At 45.4% G+C, this 25,544-nt stretch overlaps 1 protein-coding gene across 5 annotated transcripts in view; it reads right to left on the bottom strand.

Moving 5' to 3' along the window:
• Positions 1–962: 962 nt before the first annotated feature.
• TDRD5 (tudor domain containing 5) overlaps positions 963–25,544 on the bottom strand; it is a 48,141-nt gene continuing 23,559 nt past the window's right edge. For 2 of the 5 annotated variants that reach the window (XM_090047573.1, XM_090047572.1), the window contains exons 13-18: positions 23,756–23,917; positions 19,379–19,432; positions 18,185–18,235; positions 16,858–17,067; positions 4,456–4,672; positions 963–3,462 (exon numbers count right to left, since the gene is read on the bottom strand). In XM_090047573.1, coding sequence (XP_089903699.1) covers positions 3,206–3,462; positions 4,456–4,672; positions 16,858–17,067; positions 18,185–18,235; positions 19,379–19,432; positions 23,756–23,917 — 951 coding nt within the window. In that variant the 3' untranslated portion in view covers positions 963–3,205. Of the gene's footprint in view, positions 3,463–4,455; positions 4,673–16,857; positions 17,068–18,184; positions 19,433–23,755; positions 23,918–25,544 lie in introns of those variants that run through there. The other 3 variants (XM_090047574.1, XM_090047575.1, XR_016442362.1) reach the window with 3 other exon arrangements.

Below are 25,544 nucleotides of genomic sequence, written 5' to 3'. Positions count from 1 at the left end.
CATAGCATTTCTTTCTCCAGATGCAAATTACATTTTCATTAGGAAGTGTATTTCCATTAGGAAAAATCTGGCATATTTCTCTCTTGAAATAGGCAAGGGAAAGAAAAACATTTTTCCCTAGAGTTAGATTCATGCATACGCGGAAACCAAAATGGGCACTGTTTCAGCTTTAAATCCCAGCCAAGTCAGAGCTCATGGGACTCAAAAGGGTAGAAAACCTTTTACATACAACTTACATGTTTAAACTGAGTCTGGTTACTAGCCAGTTGGCCATTGCCTGGTGTTCTCAATGAGCTTGTTTAAGAGAATTCCTTTCACGAAAAATTAAGATTTAAGATTGGTCTTCCTCAGGTCACCCAAGGAAGTGAATGTTATGCCAAAAAGTTTGTTTAACATCTCTCCCAACTATACAATTGGTCTAATAAAAATGTATTATGAAACAAAAATGAGCAGGGCTGTTTTAATATAGTTTTACTGTCCAACATGAAATATTTCTTTTCTTGCTGTGCTATTACCTGGTACCATTTCAACACTGGCGATCATCATCTCCCAAAATGACCAGGGAAGTTGGCCTTTTTTAACATGCTTTGTGATTTAATTTCATCTACACAGACTTCAGCAAATGCACTACAATGTACAGAGCCAGCACCCTGGTGGCACTCCAAGCTCTTTCTTGTGCTGGAATCTGGATTAAGAACACTCCATATATAATGGACTTGGTATTTCTGCCAGCCAACTTTCAGGCTGCCTGAATTAAATGGAAAATTTCATTCCTTGCTCCTGCTTATTTTTTTGCTGCCCACTAAAACTACTGGAGCCCAACACAAGTTAGTCATTTCACAGGCTGAACTGGTACACAGTAAACAGGAACAACAAAAAATGTCTAATCCAATGACGATGAAAAACTGCTACATTAACATTGTTTGGCTCAAGTGTCCTAGTAGACACCAGTCATTAAAAAACAAAATGAAAACAAATCAAGAATACAGCTAGCTGCCTGGCTGGCTCCTTTACAGCCTCACTCCATCACCATCATGCTGCTGATGCAGGAGCCAGGAGGACTGTGCACTCAGGTCTTCAGAGTTAGGGCATGTAATAAGCTATTACGACAACCGGCAGATTTGATTCAGCAAAAACATAGAGCAAAAAGTCTTATTTCCAAATTTTTCAAAGTTCTTTAAATAGTTTTAAAATGTGGTAAAGAGAACAGTCTCAGTCCATAGTAAATGGCCTTGTTGATTCCATTTATTGGATAAACCATAACTACTTACAGTTAGGGACCTACTGAATTTGTGATTTTCAAGATTCCATGAAATCCAGCCAATACCCATGAAAATCGGGGTGGGGGGGTAGAATACAGAAAATAAAATGCTGGCTCCCTTAGGGCACTGCAGCGCCCAGGCAGGGAATGGGGGAGGACAGCCTGCTCAAAGGGCTGCCACCACTGCCCCTCACCCAATACTGATTGGCTGTGAGGGCTGCCTGTCACAAGGCCTCGCTCCTCCACCCATCTCTGCTAAGGGGCAGGGCTGCATGATGGGCAGCCCCTTCAGCCAATCAGCAGTGAGGGGTGGGGTCACATGATCAGTGTCCCTTGCAGCCAATCAGTGGCAAAAGATAGGGCCACCAGGGCCCCTCAGCCAGAAGTGCGATAGGGCCTGCTGTGCTCCACCCACAAAATGACAGCTGGGCCCCATGTTCTGCCCACAAAATCAGCGGGCAGCCACTGTGAATTAGGTAGGTCCCTCCTTACAGTTTGTCCCTTGGCAGGACCCTACGTTCAAACAACCTGTTTCAATTGAGCTCAAGCTGTTGAACTCTATCAGCACTGGAATCAAGTGAATTTTCAACTCATCTACCTCATTTGAAAGCAGCATTTTGTCTTCGTGTAAGCAAAGATATTGAGTGTTATCCTTACATTGTGGTTCTAATCTGCCATGTCCCTAAAAGTGGCACTGCAGGGGTACAAACTTGCCCTTTGATTCCTAGTTAAAAAAAAAGGTGCATACTTGTTCAAATGGGTAATTTTATTTATTTTGTTAACTTAACTAGACAGCAGAGAATCAAGCTAGGTTCTTTCTCTCTGAATCAGCAGCAACAGTAAGAAGCTCGGACATGCCCAGTCAAAGTCAACCCCTAACACCATATTTGGAGATTGACAACTGAGAGGCACTTCGTGCAACCAACAAACAGAACTGCTTGCAAGACTAAAGAGAATTCAGCACGCTCTGCCTCCCTCCTCAGGGTGTCAGCAGACATAAAAAGAACAGTAATATTTTTACGGATGTCACCAGATACTAGTCGAATATACCCAAGCAGATCTAGTATGCAAGATGATGCCATTTTTAGTTGTGTTTCTACATTAAATAGCTGCAGCATGGAGGAGAAACCAGATGAAGGGGGGTGTTTGGGTTAATCCCCTGGATTTAGATTTAAATAAAAAAATCCTCAAAAATGGCAAAAGCCTCAAGGTGGTCAGCATTACTAACAAGTCATGGAGCACTAGAAATGCCTTCTATTTAGGACTCATGGTTTGGAAGCAAGTGGATTCAGAGGGGATTTTAGCTGAGCTCTTTCTAAATAAGGGTTGCTTAATATGACTCAGGTTTCTGTTTCTCACCTCTCAGGAACCTAAATATTCACACAATATAAGGTGACACTCAGACAAGACAATGTTTAAACTTTTCTTTAAAAAGAATAACTAACATAAGTACAACAGCAGAAAAACCCACCACGCTGAAAACAACAATAACATTTGTCGCTTATATACAGGCCGGCAAATAGAGATATAGATTCTAAGCATCTATTTTAAACTGCCTCCATTCCATGCCTACCAAGAAGCCCACCTGACCTGCTTGCTCCTGCTCCACACATGCCAACTCCAAAAAATAAAAATAAATAAATAAATAAATAAATAAAATCAAGCAAAGTAGTGGCCTCAGAGCAGCACCAGACACACATCCAGTGCCATCTGGGTGTGGTTGCTGGCATATGTGTGTGGGTGGGATGAACTTCTTGATGGTGGTACCTGGCACAGCAGAGAGACAATGCAGATACGCCTTAAGTTATTAGGAGGATGGAAACCTTATGGTCCAAGAGCATAACCGCATCTCCCACCCAGAAATCCTCTGTTTAATTTCTGCTACTTGTCTGATGCTGTAAAATAGCAATTGGAAGCAATCCAGCTGGGATTTCACCCCTTGCTTCACTCATCCATCTTTCTCAGGCCAGGAAACCAGCAGAAATGGCCACTGGAGGTGGCTAGGCGTGCTGCAGCTCCCAGTACTGCAGTGGGCAAGCTACGAGGAATGTAGAGCTTCTGGAAAGCCTGGAGCTCAGCAGCTAAGAATGGGGGGTTCTGCTCCACAGTCCCTTGATCAGGGAGGCTGGTCTTGCTGCACAATGTGAAAGTCTGGGTCCCAGAGAGGTCCTCATTCTTCACTCCCTCTGAAATGACTTCATCTGTATTGGGAATGAGATACAAGGCACAGGCAGTCCTGCATTGTGGGTTCCCCTTTACCCCCACCCCTGCAAGCAGCCAGATGCCTGCACTTACCCTCACCACTGATCCCCAACCCCTCTGCATTGAGGGCAAGCATAGACACAACAGAGCAGCAGGCTCCACAGTGGAGAGGAATGCCACAGAGGGGATGGGGAGCACAGTGCAGCTCCATGCCACCAATCCTCTGTGGTAGCTCACACCTTTGTGGGCTACCCTGGACCTCTTCATAGCCCACAGGGTGCCAACCCCTGGTCTAGTGCATAGGGCAAAAGCTTACATGTGGGAGGCTTTGACTCCCAATAGTTCCAAACATGCTGTGTAACTAGTTTACCCTACAAAATGGAGATGCCACACGGAGGTGTTGTGAAAATAAAATCCATCCATTCTCATTCAATAAAAGATAAGACAGAAACTTGCATGGAGCTTTGCAAGGTAAAAAGGCTTCAGTTACCCTTAATTTCAATGGTCTTAGGATTTCCCAGTGTTAAAAAAAATATACACTAATGCATGAGGAAAGCATTTTGGGAAACAACTGGATAAAGGCAACAGAAGAAACATTAAATATCCAAAAGAGGCAAGGCAATATCACATAATACACTGCAGTTCAATTCATCCTTATTTAGATACTTATGAGTGCACTTCATTGTGTAAGAGGCCAAGCCAGAAATACAGCATCAACCCACAGTTACAAATTATCATCTGTCCATTGCAGAGATGGAAAGATTCAAGTTCTCACACATTCAGTGCAACAGGAGAACACACCAGTAAACAAATTTCAGGAGTCTGGCCTCCAGCTGTAACAGGTTTTAGGTACAGCATCAGGATCTATATTAACATTAACAAAAGTATCTAGGGCACTAGGGCCAGGATTCAAACTGTGCAGTGGGATACGTATGTTAATGTACTTCTAGTAATCAGATGTACTAAAATCTACTCAATAAATCCATCCATACCATTGAGTTTGTCCAGAGATAAGGGCACTGCTGTACATGAAGCGGAGGCAGGTGCTGCTGTAAGACACTGGGCACTGTCAGGAAGTACTTCATTCCAACCAAACTCAGCTTGACTTGGTTCTGCTGGCTGCTGGGAATGGATTAGGGAAATATAAAATTCTTCCTGTGACTTGGATAAACTAGCAGGATCTGAAGACTCTCCAAGAGAGTCTGGTGTCTGCAATCAAATATAGAACAGAAGAGAAATAAAGATTAATGCATGCACAATTCAGCAGCTACCCTGATAAATATATTTAAGTGCTTAGGCATAACTGGATTTCTAGCACCTGGATTTATTTTTTTGAGCAAACAAAATTATGACAGCATCTCCTCCATAAAACAGAAGACAGCCTCTCCTCCACAGGTTCCAGGGTGGACAGTTGCTTACTAAAACTTACAAACTACTATCCCTGCTCATCTCTTTGCAAAATATCAACAAAATGTTGTGTGACCATAATCACTCCGAAGTTGACAGAGGCCCAAGAGAGAGCTAACAAAAGGCAGCAAGTACAAGCAAGGGAATTTGAACTGAGATTAAGTAGGCTGCTCAACTTCTTGTAAATAGTGAAGGATCAAATGACTGAAAGTTGTAGATAACAGAAAATTATTTATGTTGGTCAAAACTGGAGACCATGGATCTCTTGAAGACGGACAGAAGTTAGATGACCGAGTAGTTTAAAGGCCAATTAAATTCAGTGTTGACAAATGCAAGGTAAAGCACATTTTGAAAGAACATGGAGAACTACTCTAATGCAACTGGGTCCAAATTAAGCAACCACTAAGAAGAGATGTGAGCAGCACACTGATGCCAGTAGCTCCATCCATTGCAGCAGCAAAAGCAGCAAATCAAACATTAGGGGCAATAAAAATAGGATTAACAATCATGAAACTATCTTAATGGCACTGACACTGAGGGCAACCTGCATTGACTTCTTGACAATGTCACAAAAGAGGAAGAGAAGAAATAAGAGAGATCCAAAGACAGGTGAAGGAAGAAGTTACCAGAATAGAAAAAGTGGCACAAGCAGAGACCAAAGACACTAAGGCTATTAAGTCTACAGAAGAGACAACAGAAGTATACAGAATAATGCATAACAGATGAGGTATGACAGGCATTTCTTTTGCCTAATACAAAAACTAGAAAGACAAGTAATGAAAACTGATAACAGAAAATGCTACTTATACATAATTCATCCGTAGAATTTAGGACCACCAAAATTTCATTAAAGCCAGGAGATTAGAAGGAGTCCAAAAAAAAAAAAAAAAAAAAAAGGGGATTCCATATTAATAGTCAACAATGAAACTATTCTACAGTTAAATGAGATAGCACAAAAATAGGTATGGGCCAGAAACCATCAAGGCTTCAGGGTATAAACCAACCAATAAATGCTCAAGGTCAGAATGTAACTTCTACCAGACTGTTTTGATCCCAGCAGGAAATTCCTATGTGTGGTTTACTGATTTATCACTTGTTTAATGTTGAAATAAGCATATTTGAGCTAGAAGATGACAAATCCAACATCCACGAGCCATCCTCTTCTGTCTCCATCCCTTCTCTTCTTCCCTGCTTAATAACAAGGGAAGACTAATTGTAGTTCCACGTACATTTCATAATTCTTGACCTTCAGCACTGGAACTTTGATATGTAGCCCTGCATTTGTAGAGAAATGGCATACTAGCACTATTACTCAGACTGTATTTATTGTCCTCCAGCTACCAATGTCAATAGCAGTGGTCATCGTGCCCAAAGTGAGCTTGATAAAAAATCCTTCCTAGGCTCACCATTATGACTCCTCCTCTTTGTCTCCTCTTAGACCTTGTAGTGGTGGAGAGACTTGCACATCCCAGTGATCTTCAGAGCTGTCACCCAGAGTATCACACTCCTGGCAGGGTCACTCAGGGCAAACAGTCCTGAGAGGAGGTTCCAAACAAACCACAGTCCAACCCTAAGTTCTCAATGGCAGATCAGGTAGAAGAAAATGTAAGGATCTTAACAGCTGTAAAGAGAGAAGAACGTTGCAGCAAGATGGAGGTCTCCTGTTGTCTCCATTGCCACAGGGCCCAGATCTCCACCTTGTCAAAATCATGGGATTGCTGTCTCCATGCACCAGCATTCTCATGTTAAGGTCACTGTGAGAGAGAGAAGGAGCCAGCAGGCTCCAAGGCTCCCGGGCTAAGCAGGGGGTCAGCGGCCCCAGGCCCGCAGCCCCAAGGAGCCTGGCAGAAATTCCCCTTACCCAGGTGTGTTGGGAAGGGAGGGGCCGATATCTTCCCCGCCAGTATAAAGAAGACGCTGGGATCGGAAAGCAGCAGCAACACAGAACCGGAAAGAGGAGGAGGAGGTGGAGCAGGCCGGCGCACACTGAAGGGAACGCTGAATGCGACATGGAACGCTGGTAGGAGCCTCTGGCAGAGAGCAAAACCCCACAGGGGTTTGGGAACCCAGTTTACTGGCCCCTGCCGGGAGTAGAACTGTTTATTTACTGGCCGGGAGCTGGCCGAGGGGCACTACTGACTTTGGGTACCATAGTCCCTGTAATGGGGCACAGTTCAGTAGTGAACTTAAATTGTTAAAAAGGAATCTTGTCAAGTCCTACAAGAGGGCTCTCCGAGAGCCAACAAAGGGGTGCTTGACCCCTTGAAGGTCAAGCTCGAGTTGGAAGGCTGCAGACAGACGGAGCAGCTACACCGATCAGGGAAACCTTCTTGGGTGTTGTGTTTGTTTTGATTGACCTTTCTTTTGTGAATTATCTGGGAGGAACTAAGGATATGTGGCCAGACCAACTGGCTGGCCACCACCCAGTGTAACGGGCAAGGGTATAGGGGTGGCGGAGCCCTCAGAAACTCGGGACCTCACAAGACGCCGGGGAGACTCATAATTGGACTACACATGAAGGCATCTGAACCAACTCCATTAAGATCAAGTCGTGGCAGGCGAAACGTACGCATGTAAGACCCCAATTATAGCTGATGACACCCTAGGCAACTGGCAGGCGGCATCTGTTAGATCCACTGGGGACGACGATCTCTGACAGTCACATTCAGGCTTCTACCACAGGAAACAACACGCTCTCCTGTATCAACCTCCAATAATTCCTGTTATAATGTATCAGTGATGACAGAGACAGGAATAGTGAATCTGCCAGTCTCCAGCCAGAATACTGCATACAGGCAATGATAGCCTGATGCCTATCTTGCACCTGAGATGAGAAAGTGGTGCAATTCAGAAGCTGCTACCATGACTAAGCAGTCCTAGTCAGGATTCCCTCTGCTACCCCCACACAGAGAAGAGGCTAGAAAAAGTGTCCTAAGCCTAGGCAGTCTTATCTGCTCCTGTCTAGACAACTGTGTCCAGCAGGTTCACTCTCTCTGCAGTTGAAAACATCATAAGATGACAATGATTTTTGCAACATGGAGCATTCACACTTTGATGGATAACCAAAACAATGAATGGCCAGACAGAAGAACTGCCATCATCTCCAGGCAACTAGCAAGATACAACATCAACACTGCAGCTCTAAGACAGAGAAGATGACCAGAAGAGGGAAGTAGGTAGAGGCTACACTTTCTTCTGGAAAGGAAAACCAGCCAAGAAAAGACACATTCACAGCATCAGTTTCATCATCAAGAAACAGCTTATTAGTTAACTTAGAGCTCCTTGTGAGCATTAATAAATGACTTACAACCCTCCACCTTAAACTCAGCAACAATTATTACGCTACTGTCCTCAGCATGTAAGCTGCATTGCCTGATGATGATGTCACAGAATAGTTCTGCTCCAACCTTGCCCACATACTGACATATTTGCAAGGAGAACAGGACTATTCTCTTTGCTGACTTCAATGCCAGAGTCGGATATGACCTGGAACTCTGCAGTGGCACCATTGGAAAGGAAGGAGTAGGGAAAGCCAACTCAAACAGCATCCTCTTCCTGAGCAAATGTGTGGAACATGGTCTTGGCATCACAAACAACATCTTCAGACAGAGTGACAAATACAAGACCATCTGGAGACACACTAACTCTAAGCACTGGCACCTCCTTGACTTTGTTAAATAAGCTTGTCATTGCATGGATGTCCATATTACATGAGCCATGAGAGGAACTGATAACTATGTGACAGATCAACATCTTGCTCTGAAACACTGAAAACAAATCAAAAGCAATGCAAAGGACTCTCCACACCAAATCTCTTTTAAGACCCAAAGTTTTGTAAGAATCTCCAACGGTGTCTCTATGAAAAGCTGTCTGCCCCATCTACAAATGAAGGCAACACAGAGGAAATCTGAAAGGGGTTTAAAACCATCATCAATATGGCCTGTGCTGAATCCATTGGCTATACCACCCACTGACACCAAGACTGGTTTGATGAGAGTGATACCAAGATCCAAGCCCTCCTCAATCAAAGAGAAGGGCTCATTTTGCTTGGCAAGATAACACATCAACTCAGCAGAAGAAAGAGATATATTAGCTCCTCAAACCTGAAGATCAAAGGAGGATCTGGGAAATCAAAAAATGAGTTGTGGCAGGATAAAAATCAAAGAGATCCAGCTCTATGCTGACAAACATGATGTGCATGGCTTTTCCCAAGCAATGAAAGCTATCTACTACCCAAATTCCTATAGTCCTGCTTTTCTGTGATCACAGGATGGCTCAACACTCCTCAAAGACAATTAATCTATCCAAACGAGATGGAAAGAACACTCTGATGCACTCCTGAACTGAGAGTCAAATGTGGTAGATACCACCACTGAGTCCATCACCCAACACCCTGAAAGGGGATCCCTCGCCCTGTGAGAACTATCAAGGTATGGCCCTCCTTCTTTCCACAGCAGGGAAAGTCCTTTCCGACATCCTCCTGAACCATCTTCTACCCCTTGCTGAGTAAGTCCTGCCACAATCTTAGTGTGGTTTCAAACATCCCATGGGGCAGTTGACATCTTCTTTGTTGCCTGCCAGAGATAAGAAGAGTGTCAGGAACAACACCAGGACCTGTTTTTGGCCTTCATTGACCTTACACTAAGGCCTTTGAGTCCATCAATCATGAAACATTATAGAAAGTACTGGCCAGATTTGGAGGTCCTGAAGCTCCTCCACGGCCAGATGACTACAACCGTTCTGTGTAGTGGATTGGAGACAAATCCATTTGTCCAAAATGGGGTCAAACAAGGATGTGTTATTACCACAATTCCAGTCTCCATTTTTCTGACAATCATCCTTGTCCTCATTAAGGACTACCTTCCTTCTGATATTGACACTGAGTACCAAATGGATGGAAGGCTCTTCAATCTGGGTCGTTTTCACTTAAAAACCAAAGTATGTGAAACAACCATCCTTGACCTTCAATATGCCATCCTTGCACATGCTGAAGAAAATCTCTAGGCAGCGCTAGTTCTTTCTGGAAAGGCCTACTGAGCTTTGGGCCTCTCTCTCAACATTGAGAAGACTAAAGTGTTCTATCAGCCTGCCATAGGCCATGAATGTGACCCCTCCTCCCCGAAATTACCACTGAGGGAAAGACTCTGGAGGTAGTCAAGCACTTCCCCTAGCTTGGTAGCCACCTCTCACAGAGAGTTAACACTGATGAAGAGATCCAGCACAGGAGATGGTGCGTAAGTGCCTCCTTTGGAACACTGCTCCAGTGTGGCTTTCTTTACTCATCACAGTCTACAGAAAGACACTAAGATCCAGGCCTACTATACAGTCATCATCCCTACTCTCCTCTATGGATGTGAAATGTGGGTGACCTACTGTCATCATCTCAACAACCTGGAAACATATCACCAGTGATGCCTCTGGAAAATCCTCCACATCAAATGGGAAGATTACCACACAAATGCCAGTATCCTTGCTGAAGCCAATGTTACCAACTTTGAGCCTGTGATCCTCAAGCATCAACTTCACATTGTGTGCCGGATGCCTGACTCAGCTCCCAAAACAAGTGTTCTACTCCCACCTTAGCAATGGCTGAGATTTCACAGTGGCCAGAGGAAACACTACAAGAATGCATGGAAAGCATACCTCAAAGAAACGAATACCAACATCAAGACTTGGGAGAAGCTAATTGGTGACTGACTTCAGTGGTACTGAAACCTCATGCAAATGACAGCCTGTTTCAAGGTAAAGCATCTTTCCCTCAAAGCAGAGAAGACAGCAGAGGAAACCCAGCCTGAAGCCTACTCTCCCCTGCAGAAAGTTCTGCAACTTCTGCAGATGGATCTGTCTCTCAAGAACTGGACTCTTAAGTCATCTCAAGACCCATTAATGAGCTGTGGTAAAGACCATCCTCGAATTCAGAGAATGTGAATGACAATTATGACTCCTAGCCTCAAGCCTCAAATTTATTCAGCAGTAAGATGGAAGATCACACTAAAATTTAAGGGCTTCTACCCCCTGAGCCACAGACACCGGTTGTTAATATAGAGAATTCTCCCTCTCTAGCAATCAACTGTTAAATTCATTTCCATGACCCTATTTGGAATAAGTTACCTAAAGACATTGTGGCATCTCCAACCACGGAAGTTTTCAAGACCATGTTAAACGGACACTTGGCCAGGATGGTTTAGTTAGGGATGATTCTGCCTTGAGCAGGGGGACGTACTAAATGACCATGTGAGATCCCTTTCAGCTCTACCTTGCTATAATCCTACAATGGAAGATCAGGCCCATAGTGTGACATTGCATGAAGCAGACTTGTCAGGGTGCCCATCTGCAACAGAGCTAATCACAGAACTCATGCAAGGGCAGCACTGATAAACAGGCTAGTTCTCTGGACACTGACAAGCATTCTTCACAACCAGACCCAATCAACACATTAATACTGAACTGCTGAGTCTGGACACATACCTGCATGTACAACAGAATTACTTTTGGGGGGGAGGAGGGGTTTCCCTCGATTACCCACCCTTTGTTAGGGTAATGTGATCACCATTATTGATGGCAATCCAATGCATACACTTCCCTACAGAGTTCTGTCAGTGCACCCATTCTTATATGCAACCACTTATCCCTGACTTACAAGATCCCACATTGGACCTTCTATTAGCAAAGTCTGCCAACCATACCAAAGCATCAGCAAGATGGAAGTCCAACACAAACATCTTGGATAAAGGTAAAACATTAACATTCTGTCTCTCTCTACATTGAATTATGCCTGCACCGCAAATTGAAGGTGTGGGTATAGCACAAGTGAGCATACTCTAAGTACCAAGGGTAACAACAGCCGTGAAAACATGATAATGCTGGCTTTAATGCAAGCTGATAACTAGCATACAAACTCACTGGGGGTCTTGGTTAAGTTTGCTGGCTGTTAGCATGCGTTAAAGCCCATACTGGTTAAAGTCTAGTATCAGTACTCAAGGAAATTTAGATTTAGCTAGTGGAGATATGCTAGCTTGTGCTATGCTTCCATCTTTATTTTGCTGCATGGATGTGCTCACGTATAACAGACTGAACTTCAGAGGTATTCAGTGATGACAAGCACCAAAATAAGAACCTAGATAGGTCTGCAGTTGGACGTCAATATTGTTGTGTCTAATTTGGCCAAGTATTTCAGTTTAACAAAAACCAAGATTTTACAGAGCCTAAAAACCATAAAATACGTTTTTAGGAACATTGAAATAAATATAAAAACCAGAACATCCCAGCACAATAAGCCAGACAGCAGGCATTTACCTTCAACCCTGCAATGGGTTCCAGGATTTTTTTCACAGTCTTCTGCACTGAAGATTCCAATATTTGAACTGCTGTGGTATTTGCATGATCCAAAAGTGATAACATATTATCCAATGTCTCTTCACAAGCAGAAAAGTGCCATTCTTAAGAGGGCAGATAAGCTAAGAAGAGTCCTGTGGCAGGGCGGCCCCTAGGGGTGCCGTGACCTCCCCTACTGCCCTTGCCTACCATGCCAACCTGGGCTTTGAATGCACCCTCTATCTCGCCCGCCATGTCTTTGATCTTAGTATTATCAGTGGAGGCTGCCTTCCTACCCTTCTTGGCATGGGGCTTATCTTACGATACCGGGATTTTCTCCGAGTCCCGGTGCTGGTCCTCTCCCGGGGCCTACTCAATGCCCACGCCCCCTCCTGGGCGTCTTGCTGACTCTGCCCCTTCTCGCCCAGCCCGGACTTCTCTATGGGCTTACGCCCCACTCAGAACTTCGTATCTCACAGGCAGTGCCCCACTCGGGCCTGCCTCCCTTATGTTCTGCAGCCACTCGCGCCCTGGCCTACGTCACGTGCTCCCCGCGGTCTCTATGCCTGCACTCGAGCCTGTGGTCGCCTCTCAAGCTCCGTTGCCCACACTTGGGCCTTCTATGCCCCCACTGGGCCCTTGCTCACGCTCCTTGCGCTCCACTGCCTGCACTCGGGCCTTGTATGCCCCCACTGGGGCCCTTGGTCGCACCTCTTGCACTCCCCGCCCGCACTCGGGCCTGTCTATGCCCGACTCGGGCCTACACCCCACTGGGGCTCTTCCCAATTGGGGCCTGTCCTGGTAATGCCCCCACTGGGCTGGGGGCGGGACTCCCCCACTGCTTAGACCCACCTTCCTGGGTCCGTGCCCTACTGGGCTTCCGCCTCTCCTAGACTCCTCCCGAAGTTGCCCCAGTGGGCTGGGGTCGGGACAACCCCACAACGCGGCACCCTCTGTGGTGCCAGGAACTCCCCCACCTTACTGGGGAGCTCCTGCTGAGGCCTCTTCCACCCCTACAGCCTCACCCGGTCCTCCGGTGTAATACTCACAACTCCACAAAACTAGAAGCCAGCCGGCTATAATGCATCATAAGCCCCGAGCTCATAATGCCAACTCCACTCAATGCTGGCTTCCTCTTGTACCTCCATCAGGGTTCTCTCTACCCCTGCATCACTGCAGCCGGTCAGAGTGGTCAGGCTGCAACCACTGACTCGGGCTGCTCAGCTCAGCTCACCCGCAGAGCTCCTACTCCTGCGGCTGCCAGCGGGGAACTGTTTCTGGCCTCAGCCTTCCCTGCTTATGAAGGCCAAGCCTCTCCCCCTGGCAGTCAGCTGATCTAATCAGCTCCCAACAACTAGCACCTGCTGCCTTAATAACTGGCAGCTAAGCCATTCCCTATCTTCAGTAGCAGGCAACTCAATAGCCCTGCTACAAGTCCCCATATAGTTTGTGTGGAAGGAAGAGAAACTGCAACTAAGGCTACATCTATACACTGACACCAGAACTGTGACTATAGCACAGGCAGGCATCCAACACTAATGTTAACTGAGGTAGGATAGACAGCAACAGTGAAGATAAACTAGCACAGACTTCAACATGGACTAGCTATCCTAATAATTGCCCAGGATCCTCAGGCAGGTTTGTATAGTCTAGGCTGATGTCTAGGCTGCCGCAGCTTCACTACTTCTGGTAGCCATGCCAGTTAAATTAAGATTGTGTCTACACCCAGGTTAGCTTTAAAGCATAGCACGTCACTGAAGGGGCACAATCTGTTAGGTTCCTTAACAGAAGGAACTTAAACCCCTCCCTTGTCTAAATATCAAACAAAAATTTATAAACAAGCAAAACAAGTTAAAAACAGGTTCTGGAAAGCTGCTACTTCTCAGATCTTAGAAGATCGAAGTGGGACATCATCTCCTGCAGACTCCAGCAGGTGGGTGCAAGATGTGTATGGAACATGCTTTAGGAAAACTGTACATGTAACGGGCAAACTGAGTTATGCTCAGGCTCTTAGCGTAACTTTTGGCCTTCCTGGACCTAAGCAATTAAATTGTACAGAGTGCCTTATAAAGCACTGGGAAAAGTGAGAGCTACGATTGGTACGGTGGGCTAACCAGGTACAGTAGTTTCCCTAAAAGAAAAGGAAACCGAAAACAGAATACAATTGGAGTACCTTATCTAAAAAGATGAGGTAACAAATTTGAGGATTGAAAAGTTTGAGATGAGAAAGTAGTGGACAAACAAAGAGACAGTGTGTGCTCTGTGTTGCCATTCTGGGGAGACAGAAGCAACCTTGGAATTGTTGCTTTGAGTAACAAGGAATCTAGAAACTAACATCCCACACACCCAGCAGACGATGTGAGGCCGGTACCACCAAGAGGTGCTGTTGTAACACCTAAAGGAACTGCCTGCCAGGTTGTATTACAAGGATAATAAGCTTGTAATAAGCCTAGGGTTTACTGATAAAGTTCACTTGATACTAAATCGGACAAGGGGCCATGTCAATACTTGGGAGTCTCTAGTAAAAGGAAGCCTGGGGGCAACAGTACATAGGTAAGATGTTGGGGAGTAAGAGGGAGGAGGAAGAGGGTCACTGATGGTGGAGAGGGAGAGGGAGACTTGTTCTTGTGAAAAACTCCTTTAAAAATCTTACACATGTATTTGTAACATAATATTAAGCTTTTTTGTTTTTATATTAATAGAATGCCTTCCCTTTGCCCACTCCAGATCTGCCTATCCCTATTCCCCACCCAGGCCCAAGATACTTTTTTGTCTCAGTGCCCCAAGATAGTTTCTACCCACCCACCCTCTCCTCCAGGCTTACCCACATCACCACTTTTTCAGAAGTGAAAGAGAGAAAACTGAGAATGCCATAAAACTCTTCTACTGATTTCTTTAAAAGCCTTTCACATGCTAAGGATGAGAGGGGGCCCAGAAAATTTGTTTTGTGGGGGATGTTGGTTGGGGCACTGAAAATAAATTAGGCTTCTGAGCTGGAAGCTAGCTATGGTCTCAACTCTGGAGTTTCACAGTCACGGGCATAAAATTGTCCTAATCTAGTAAATCACATGTTGGCCAGTCCTTCTGCTCCCAGGAAAACCAAGAAAACTATCTGTTAATTCTTTTAAACAAAAATGGAATTACTTTCCTTAAAATGTATCCAGGAAAATAAGTCATATAAGACATAAGTCACTCATCTAGAAAACAAGAAATATTTCATTTATTAGATGAACAATTTTTCTTTTTTTTCTTTTTTTAGGGGTGCGCCAATAGATTGTGGGAGTTGATACCGATAGCCAATTTCTAAGGAGGCATACTGGCCAATACTAATCCAATTTATGATACAGCACGCATGCAACTGGTAAGTCTGTTGTGGTAGAAGGGGAAGGAAGGGGAGAGGAGGGGAGGGGAGGAGGAGAGCAGATCAAGGCCCCTGTGGTGAGGGAGGGAGTGGGATAAGCACTGTCCAGCCAGGGCGGGTGGAGGATGGAATTGCGGCTTGTCCAGGAGGTGTGGGGGGGAGGGCGACTTCTGTCACTGTGCACACCCCAGGAGAGCACGGGGGGAGGCACATGCCCTGGATCTGCACAGGGTGCAGGTGGCATGGGCTGCAGCTGCACCAGGCTGCACTTGGGATGGGTGGCAGTGGCGCTGGGAGAGAGAGTTACAGGGAGGCTGCAGGGCCCCAAAATTCCCTGTAGCCCTCCTCCCAGCACCATTGCCATCCACCCCGCAACCCTCCCCCCTCCAAGAGCTGGGAAGAGCCTGGCACAGTCCCAGCCCCATCCTAAAGCTGCTGCACATGCCCCACACAGATCTGGGAGCACAGGCCTGCCCCTTACCCCCCCAGTCCCCTCCCAGGGTGCATGCAAAGGCAGAAGCCACCCTGCCCCAGCTGGACAGCGCTTGCCCCAGCCCCACTCCTCCCTCACTGCAGGGGCCTTGATCTGCCCCTCCACCCTCCCCCACTCACCACACCAGACTTACCAACTGCACGCAGCTCTCCAAGCTGCCAGGTTGCGCTCCTTGCTGCCTACATGCTGTGCTGCAGATGTGCACTTAACAGGCCAAATTATCAGCCACATCAGGCCGATTTCCAATACATTCAATTTTCTTTATATCAGTGCTGATCCGATATCGGACCAAAGTATCAGCACACCTCTAATTGTTTTTAGGTAAAATATTCTGAACTGCTTTATAATTAAATTGTCACTAACAACTGGAAGAACCAACAAGGAAAAGGAAGCATATGGGATATTTCAAATGAGTGCATAGGTAAGGTAAACATAATGTGAATAAATTGACTAAAGAAAAATCTTCTCATTAGTGAGATGTATTAGATTGCAGAATAACCTCCTTAGAGAAGTGATGAGGTCTTTGAAATTAGACTGAACAAAACCCTAGGGAATTTACAGCATGACATAATTTTCTGCTGGCCCCCAGAGTGCCCAAATTAGCCATCACTAACTTAAATTATTTACACAGCCTTTGTCATTCATCTAACCAGTTTATGGAGAAACACTTACCACTAATACCTTTAGAGTTCTTCCCAGATTTCTCCATGGAACCAGCACATACAGGCAACTGTACCTCAAGCACAGTATTTTTAGAACCCATTGAGAAAGTGTCACCATCATGCATTTTTCCATCTCCCTCCCTCCCCAAAAAGTAACCTGTGTAAGCAGCTCTTTGCTTTCCTGGATCTGATCCTGTTCTTCATTGCTGGGAATCTGGCTGGAAGATACCACAGTATCCACTGTATCAGGGCCCATGTTAGTCTGCTTGTTCGGGGTTTGCAGAGGCAACCAATTCTCATCCCAGATGTCCGTACACACAGTGACTGGCTCTAGGTAAGGCAATTCTGGAGGAAAATTACCAACATCCTGGAAAATTTTTTAAAAGAAACAAAACTCTGAAGAAGAAAACAGCTATCTGAACTTGATATTCTATATATACTTCTATTCTGTGAAGAACATGGAAACAAATTAATAAAGGGCAGAGGGGAATTATTTTATCCTTGTCTATATCCATATTCATGTTGTTTTCTAAGGAACTGTAGTCCCCTTTTATTTCGCCCACAGAAAAAGGTTCAGTAAGCTTGTGATAATTACTGAAACAGACCAAAAAATACTGCACTTCTACATTTGAAGCCTTTTTACATATTGCACACCAGTAACAGTGCTGTAGCACCAATCAATATAAAAACAGGAAGTTCCAACATGCATGAGATATTTGATAACTTTCATGTTGCACAGATTTCTCTTTTATGCAGTCAGATTTAAAGCACTTATATTCAGAAGCTGGTCTCTTGGGACATTCTGCTTCACTAATTACTTTTGCTTGTATTTAAATAAAATGTATCCTAATGAGTTCATATTTATTTGCTATTTAAAAAAAAAAAAAATCAATAAACTGTACTCAAACGTCCACTTGTTTTCACCATCTTTTCTCCTTCCCAATATCTCATGACATCTAGTCTCCCAGATGAGGCCAGAAAAATATATTATCTTCATGACTTTGTTTTACACACAGCTCTGCAAGTGAAAACAACTACCACCACACTATGTTCCTGATAAAAATTTGAATGAATTCCAAATTAACTGGTCTCTCTTTCCTCCGCCTCACCCCTGGTTCTAATGTTTCCTTTCTAGAGTTATTGGTTTACTAATGCATTTTTACCTATCACTGCAAATAAGATTAACTTAAAGAAAGTCAATTGGATCATCCGTAACTGGCAGCATTTCATGAACATAAACAGCAAGGATGTTTCAGCCTCAAAGACACACATATGAATGCTAGATTTCTAAAACCAAATATAACCTATTTTTAATAAAAAGTTATTTTTTCCCCCCACTAACAATAGTTCAACAAGATGGCCCAAAAGTCTGAAATGTGTCACTGGCACTACTGTTTCTTTTGTAATACCTTTCTACATAAATGTTAAGATAAACTTTTCAATCATGAATGGAGAGTATTCAATAAGGAGGCATCTTTTGGTACCTTTGCTACAGATTGCAACAACTCTGTTTCTTTCTGGTCACCCTGAGATCCCTAGAAAGATACAACAACTTGATTTCAGCTTTCTGCATACATATTCTTTTTTACCCCAATTGTAAAGCTCTATTATATTTTTTGTAATATAATATATATTTTTTGATATATAAAACCCATGCAAAGAGATGTACTTGGTATATCAAGAACTAACTCATAACTAAGGGTCTACTCAACTTGAGGTGACTGCCAGCATATTTTATAGGCAGACCACAGACTGGACAGAGGACTGCCATTTTTGTGGGCTGAACACAGCTCCCCCCCATGCCTCTAATTGGCTGAGGGGCCCTGGTAGTCCCACCCCTCCCTCCAGATTGTCAGATGGCCCCAAACTGTCACTTGCTTAATAATGCATCAATTAATGGCTTCCGCAGGCTTAATCCCCTGATCTCCATCTTTGTAGGGTGAACACTTCGTCCATACACTGAGATGGCATGGTCAGAGTCCATCGAGTTCACTGGAATGCTGAGGTAGTGCATTGCCAGGGTGTAAAGATGTGAAAACGGGTCACAGAGAGTCCCAGAACACAGGCACTTGGCACTCTTTGATAAAGTTCACATAAGCAGCACATTAACTGTCAGGCTCTTTCCCCCATTCCAGGGTTGCCTGCAGTAGCTGAGGGTCAAAACGCAGCAAAGGCACCTGGTTGGGGTCCAAAATGCAAACAGCACTGGAGAGTTGGTCATCTGAGCCATGGTGGCAGTGAGAGGTCATACCTGTAGCATTGGTTCAGCTTTATAGCTATTGCCTGGAACAGGTACCCTCTGAGCTTGTTTTCACAAGGACAGCGTCCCAGGGGGACACAAGCGGAGGCTCTGGAGAACCCTTCCGCACAGGGACCCGAGGCAGGGTTGACTCACTTGAAAAAGGAAATGAAAAGCCCTGAAAACAGGGCATACTTACTATTTTCAGGAAAACCAGAGCCGTGCTGAGACAAACCGCCCACGCGGTTCATTAGCCACTTTTATTGCGGCTGGGAGCGGCACCAGCAGATGACATTATCAAAAATTGCTGCCTGGCTGATTTAAAAGCCAGCGGCAAGGAAGTGGAGGGGAAAACAGCAACACGGGAGCCAGAAGGCAAGACTGCTCCCTGTGGTCCTTTTAAAGAGGGAGGAGAGAGTACCTTGCTTCTTGCTCTAACCTTCAGCCTTTGCAACAGCCTCCTCTTCATGTGTGCCTTGGACTCCAAGGGTGCCTGCATACAAGTGCACAGACTACTCCGATGTGCTGCAATTATAGTGCGTCGGAACAGACTTTATTAAAATCGACCCTGCTGGACCATGATAATTAGTGCGATCCAACAGTTTCACTCATCTCATGTATCAGAGTCCCCACACTTAAAAATGGCAGCAGAGGCGCTTGAATGAAAGCTCATTGAACAAGCTTTAGTTTAAGTGCCTCTACCACCATTTTTAAGTGCGGGGACACTAATACACAAGACACTGCAGCACTTTAATTAGAGTGGCTCTTGAAGCTATTCTAATTAAAAGTGCCACCCCGCACCCCTGGAGCACATGTAACAGTGCCCCAGCCTAGACGGTAGAAGGCCAGGGCTAACAGGGCTTAGCCCCTCCAAACGCAGGGCAGTGGTGGCAGGGGCTAGGGCAGCCCGGGCATGGGCTCTGGGCAGCTGTAGCTGAGGGGAGGGATATGTACAGACACACAGTCAGAGCCTGCAGCAGCCTGGCAGCATGCAGAGCACTGCCCAATAAGACTGCGGGAAGCTTCAGTCCCCGATCCGATTCAGCAGAGATTCGGCCCAATTTGGTGGCTGAATCTCTAAATCCGAATTGAATCAGGAGACCCTTTCATCTCTCCAAATCAAAGCAGAATCCGCCAAATCAGTTTGGGGAGATCTGATGATTCAGACACAGACACAGCTTTAAACATTTTTTCTGCATACCTCAAGGTAACAGGTGGCTCATGAATGCTGAGCTGTTAGGGCGGATGGAGAGTCCCACAGGAGCATGGGGGGGCTCCCCACCGTGCTTAGCAGCAGACCTGAAAGTGGACCAGAACCTCTTCTGGTCCACTTCCAGGTCCACAGCAAAGCACACTGGGGGGGGCCCCCCCCTCACATGCCCCAGCTCAGCCACTAGTGCCTCCTGGGTTTTGGCGGACACCCAAGGCCACCCCGTGATTGATCGCTGAGCCAGTGGGATGCAGGGGGCCCCCACAGCGCAACTGGCAGTGGACCTGGAAGTGGACCAGAACTACTTTCAGTCCACTTCTGGGTTTGCTGCCAAGCACATGGTGGCCCCCCCCCACACACTCCTGTGGGATGCTTCATTCGCCCCAACATCACAGCATTCACGAGCCGCGCCTGGTACCTCGAGGTATGTAGAAAAAAAACATTTAAAGCTGTGTCTATGGCCGAATCATTGATTCTCCAAATCAGCATTGAATCTTCAGATTCAAATTCAGCTGAATTGAATTGGAGACAGTGATCCAAATCAACGGATTGAATCAATGTCCCCAATTTGGGCCAAATCCGTGAATATGACCTGTTTCACTACTGCCCAGAACAGAATGTAAGTTTGCCATGGGGACAGGGTGTGGGGGGTGCAGATTGAGGCCCCTGTGGTGAGGGAGAGAGTGGGGCAGAGGCAGGGACTGGGGTGATTGGAGCCCCAGGGCTAGCGTGGGTGGTGGGACGCTGGGAGCCCAGGCGGTTTGTCCAAGGGAGTAAGGGAGCTCTCGTTGCTGTGCACACCTGACAGAGGCCCAGGGGGCATGTGCCCCCTGGATGTGTGTGAGGGATAGAGGCGGCCTGGCGCTGTGGGCTGGGCTCTGTGCCCTGCATGAGGCAAGCACATGGCGTCATGCTGCTGCCGCCCCAAGAGCAGTACAATGTTACGTCTGCCACGTGGAGGGTGCTGAACCCAGCCCCAGTGGCAACCTGCCTCTGCGCCACACACAGATCCGGGGGTCACATGCCCCCTGGGGCCTTCACCAGGGTGTGCTCAGCAGAAGGCCTCCTCAATGCTCTTGGACAAGCCACCCAGGGTCCCAGTCCCACCACCTACCCCAGCCCCTGCCCCACTCCCTCTATCACCGTGGGGCCTCAATCTGCCCTTCCCCACTACAGGCTTACCTACAGGGGGCGTGCATGCACTCAGCTCCCCCAAATATTTTCTCTCTCCACCTATGGCCCCTAGTGCCAATCTATGTGGGTCTCCTGGACACATCCAGAGTTACACTGCAGAAGAGTCTACCTCCATCTACGTGCAAGCTCCCAGCAGGATACTGTCTTGCAAGGTTCAGCGCCAAAACATATTTGGCCAACTTAGAGGATTTAATTTCAGTGGCCACGTTGAAGAATCCTCCTTGGTTGGCAGCATGCTGCATCAGCATGCTTGTGAGCATTTTAAATTCCTCCCAGCTTCCCTAGCTGGCTCCTGAACATGTCAGGGACTCAGCCGCTGGTTTGCTCCCTTCTTCCCTCCTGCCCCATGTTTCAGGACACAACGGCTTCCTATCCTTTTCTGTTCTTGAAGTTTTCATTTCGTTTCCCCCCCCTTCGCTCAAGTGATTTCATGCTTTTTTGCAGGGCCCAGGCTTTTTCACAGAGCCCAAGCTTTTTTTCCCCCCCTACAGAAACTGCCTGAAATCAGTTTCCACAAAAATCATGAAATCACGATTTCAGTAGGCCCCTACTCATAACATACAGTATTTCAAATAACATAAGCAAAAGTTATAAAGAACAATTTTGCATAATACATGCAGGAATTTAGATGAGCAAAAGAAATTATCTGTCAAGTTTCAAATGCTGACAAAACCATTATCCTCAAGGGTGCACATTACAGTAGCACATAAAGGTTGTAATTAACATGAGGTCCGATTCCATCAGCAGTTCATACAAATGCAGTAAGAGACAAGGCCCCACTCACTCTGAATAAATATTCCAAAATGCCAAAGAAAGGATTGTTCTCTCATTTTATCAATAGGGAACGTAGTCCATAGAGCTTAAGCGATTTGCCCACCGTCAGAGTTAGTCTGTTGCAAAACCAGGAAACAAACCCCAATCTTTGAGCCACTCCCTTACTCCCAAAGTCAGCCCTAAACATCTCTCACATTTGTAAACCGAAGTGATTATATGAAGCTTACAGCCCATATGACATACTTTCAGTACTGGGGGGGTATTAATACCCAAGGCTGACAGTTCATCTCAAGTTTCTCTGGTACAAAAACCCAGTCTGTTAGAGAAAGGAAACCGGGTAAAGCTAAAAATTATGAAATGTGAAGCTTAGATTTGCCCTCATTTTAATAATCTCTGAAACCATAACAGAAAAGTCTCTCTTGTACTAATCAGATCATAGAACATAGGAAAGTAAGAAAATCATAGGAAAGCAACATGACAGGATGAGACATTACCTGAGAACTGGTCAGGCCCTATGACATCGTGCCACAGAAGCACTGGTAAAATTCAGTATAATAAAGGAGCAAATAATGTATCTTTATTAACATTTCTTTATTCATGGATGGAGCATTAGACTCAGGAAACAAGTTCTATTCCCAGTTCTGCCATTACTGGGTGACATTTGCAATGCCCCACTTTTACACATTTCCCCATAAGCAAGATACAGACAATAATTCCTTCCGTGGTACAGTACCATGAGATCAACTGGTGAAAAGCACTGTCAGAACTAGGTACCATTATAACAAAATATTTCTGAGTGAAGCAGTTGCCTAAAAACAATGTCTTGCCACACCCAGAAATTCTTTACTTTCAGTAATTTTTAATTAAACTTTGAATGATCAAGTCAAATTCCTAACAGCAAATTCTGGAGTTGGCAGTAGGTGGTTATGGCATCTCTTTAATAGGTGATGCCACATAGCCAAAAATGCAATGAAATGCTGTGCCCATCCCAACCCCTCAAAAAAAGGAAAGGAAGATTAAACCAAATAAAAGCAATATGGAAGGGAAGGGAAGGGAAGATTTTGAAGTTAAAGTTGATTTTAAGATAACCTCAAGATTGAAGTAAAATTTGAGTCCATCAACGAGAACATTAACAAATCATCAGGCAAAGAAGCCTCTTTATACTTAAGAAATTAAGGAGTATGGAATAACTGACAGGATCAGACTAGCTGACAGGATTAGATGAGCAGAGAAGATGAGAAGTCCAGATGCTTATCTTCTAGAACAGTGGTTTTCAACCTGTGATCTGTGGACCCCTGGGGGTCTGCAGACTGTGCCTAAGGGGTTCGCAAGAGATGACTACGATCAATCAAAAGCATGTAAATACCCACACTTACAATTCAAAGGGGTCTGCACCTCCATTCAAGATTTCCAAAGAGGTCTGCAGTTCCATTTGAAATTTTTTAGGGATCCACAAATGAAAAAAGGTTGAAAACCACTGCTCTAGAATACATATTTGTCCCCCATCTGCACACTTTTTGTCTGATATTGTACTGCAAAGAGCTAAAAACAAAAGTATATACATCTAGTGGACTCTCACAACCCAAAGCTGTTTTTTTTAACCCCATCATGGATACAGAATAGCAAAAAACCTCTCACCTGGTCATGTGATTCACTCTCACCTATCTCTGGATTTGCTGTCCCATGGACTGTACTAATACATTTCTGTTGCTGTGAGTGAAAGTCTTGCCCTGCTGATCCAGCATTCTGCTCCAGACTAGGCCTAATATACAAAGCTGAAGGGTTCAGTTCTTCAAAGCCCTATTAAAAATACAGTACAGAACAAGAAAAGGTACTGTGATTAGCAGAAGTAGTTACAATACTGAAAAATTCTAAATGATTTTAGAAACATAGACTAGTAACTTGAGAATGATCTGCTACAAAAGTTAAGATGTTTTTCTTCAGACAAAAATATCCAGTGAGTGACAGATGGACATAGAATACACCAAAAAAATCAAATCCTATAAATCTTGGCACAAGATGTACTATTCAGTTTACTGCTTAAATCACAGGAGGCATCTTTACATGTGCTCTAGAGTGGAGGAGGCATTTAATTACAGTGGCTCTCAGAAGCCGCTCTAATAAAACCGCCTGCAGCGACTCATGTAATCCCATGCTTCAAAATGGAGGCAGGGGCACTTTACTTAAAAACTTGTTAAACAAGCTTAATTAAAGCACCCCTGCCATCATTTTGAAGTGTGGGGACGCTGAATACATGTGATGCAGAGGCTGCTGGAGTATGTTAATTAACACACTCCAATAGACTTGATTAACCTGAAATATATAGGCACCCAGGGACTCTAAATTCCTCCTGCTGCACCACTATGGGTGAGGGGGAAGTTCCAGCTGAGAGGCTCCTGTCCCACTACACGGGGCTCTGGATCTAGCTCCTAGCTGCTTTTCAATGGTGCAAGGCAGCCAGGAGCAGGAGCTGGAGCTCCATGTGCAAGTGTAGGAGCTGCCTGGATAAAGTTTCCTTCCTGCCTGGAGCAACACAACATGGGATGGAGAAGGAGCCACCACCAGAGACAATGGGAGCCCAGCAGCACCCAGGCAGCTGCTGCTGCACTGGGAACAACCCTGCTGGTAAGCTGTGCACACTGGCTACGACTGGGGCCAGCAGGAGCAGGCAGGAACACAGCACTGGCTGTCCCAGGCAGGGCTTAGGCCCATTTGAAGCACTGCAGGGGCAGCTGTGGGCCAGATCCAATCAGTTAGCAGGCGGATCTGGTCCATGGGCCATACTTTACATATAGTACATACATACAGTTCATGCTAAAACTGTAGTGACTTCTTCAGTTATTGTCCAGGTAAGCCTGAATTATAAAAAATGGTCCACAAAATGATTTTATAACTTAGATCAAGGGTAGGCAACCCCTGGCACAGGTGTCAGAGCATAGCACTCAAAGGCATTTTGCTTGGCATGCACACCTCGGGACACACAGCAGGGAAGGGACCAGGGCTGCACTTCCACAAAAAGGATCAAGCCCCTCACAGTTCCCTTGTCATCTGTCCCTTGCATGCCAATATCTTATAATTTGAGGTCATGGGTACTTGTGGCACTCTATCCAAAAATGTTGCCAACCCCTGGCTTAGATCAAGGGTTGTCAACCTAAGGACACGGGGCTTTAGTGGCTTTTGGTAGGTGGGCATGCTGGCTGTGGACACTCTCCTCATGATGCCACAGGGACAAGCAGCAGTGGTCAGATCCTAGTACCCACCTGTCCACACACCTCTGACCCAGGGACAGTCATTCCAGCCTGCACCTGGGAAAGGTTACCCACCCCTGGCCTAGGTGCCTGCTTAAGCTCTGGTACTTGGTGTGATTAATTTAAATATACCTTTATAGCAGAATTCATTTACACTTGCCAAGGCAGCCATACTAGCA

Source organism: Crocodylus siamensis, chromosome 5 (genome assembly GCF_052110815.1).
Source record: "Crocodylus siamensis isolate JL-2025a chromosome 5, ASM5211081v1, whole genome shotgun sequence".
In the NCBI taxonomy this organism is placed as follows: Eukaryota; Metazoa; Chordata; order Crocodylia; family Crocodylidae; genus Crocodylus; species Crocodylus siamensis.
Note: the sequence above shows the minus strand (reverse complement) of the source record. Positions and strands in the feature narration are given on the sequence as shown.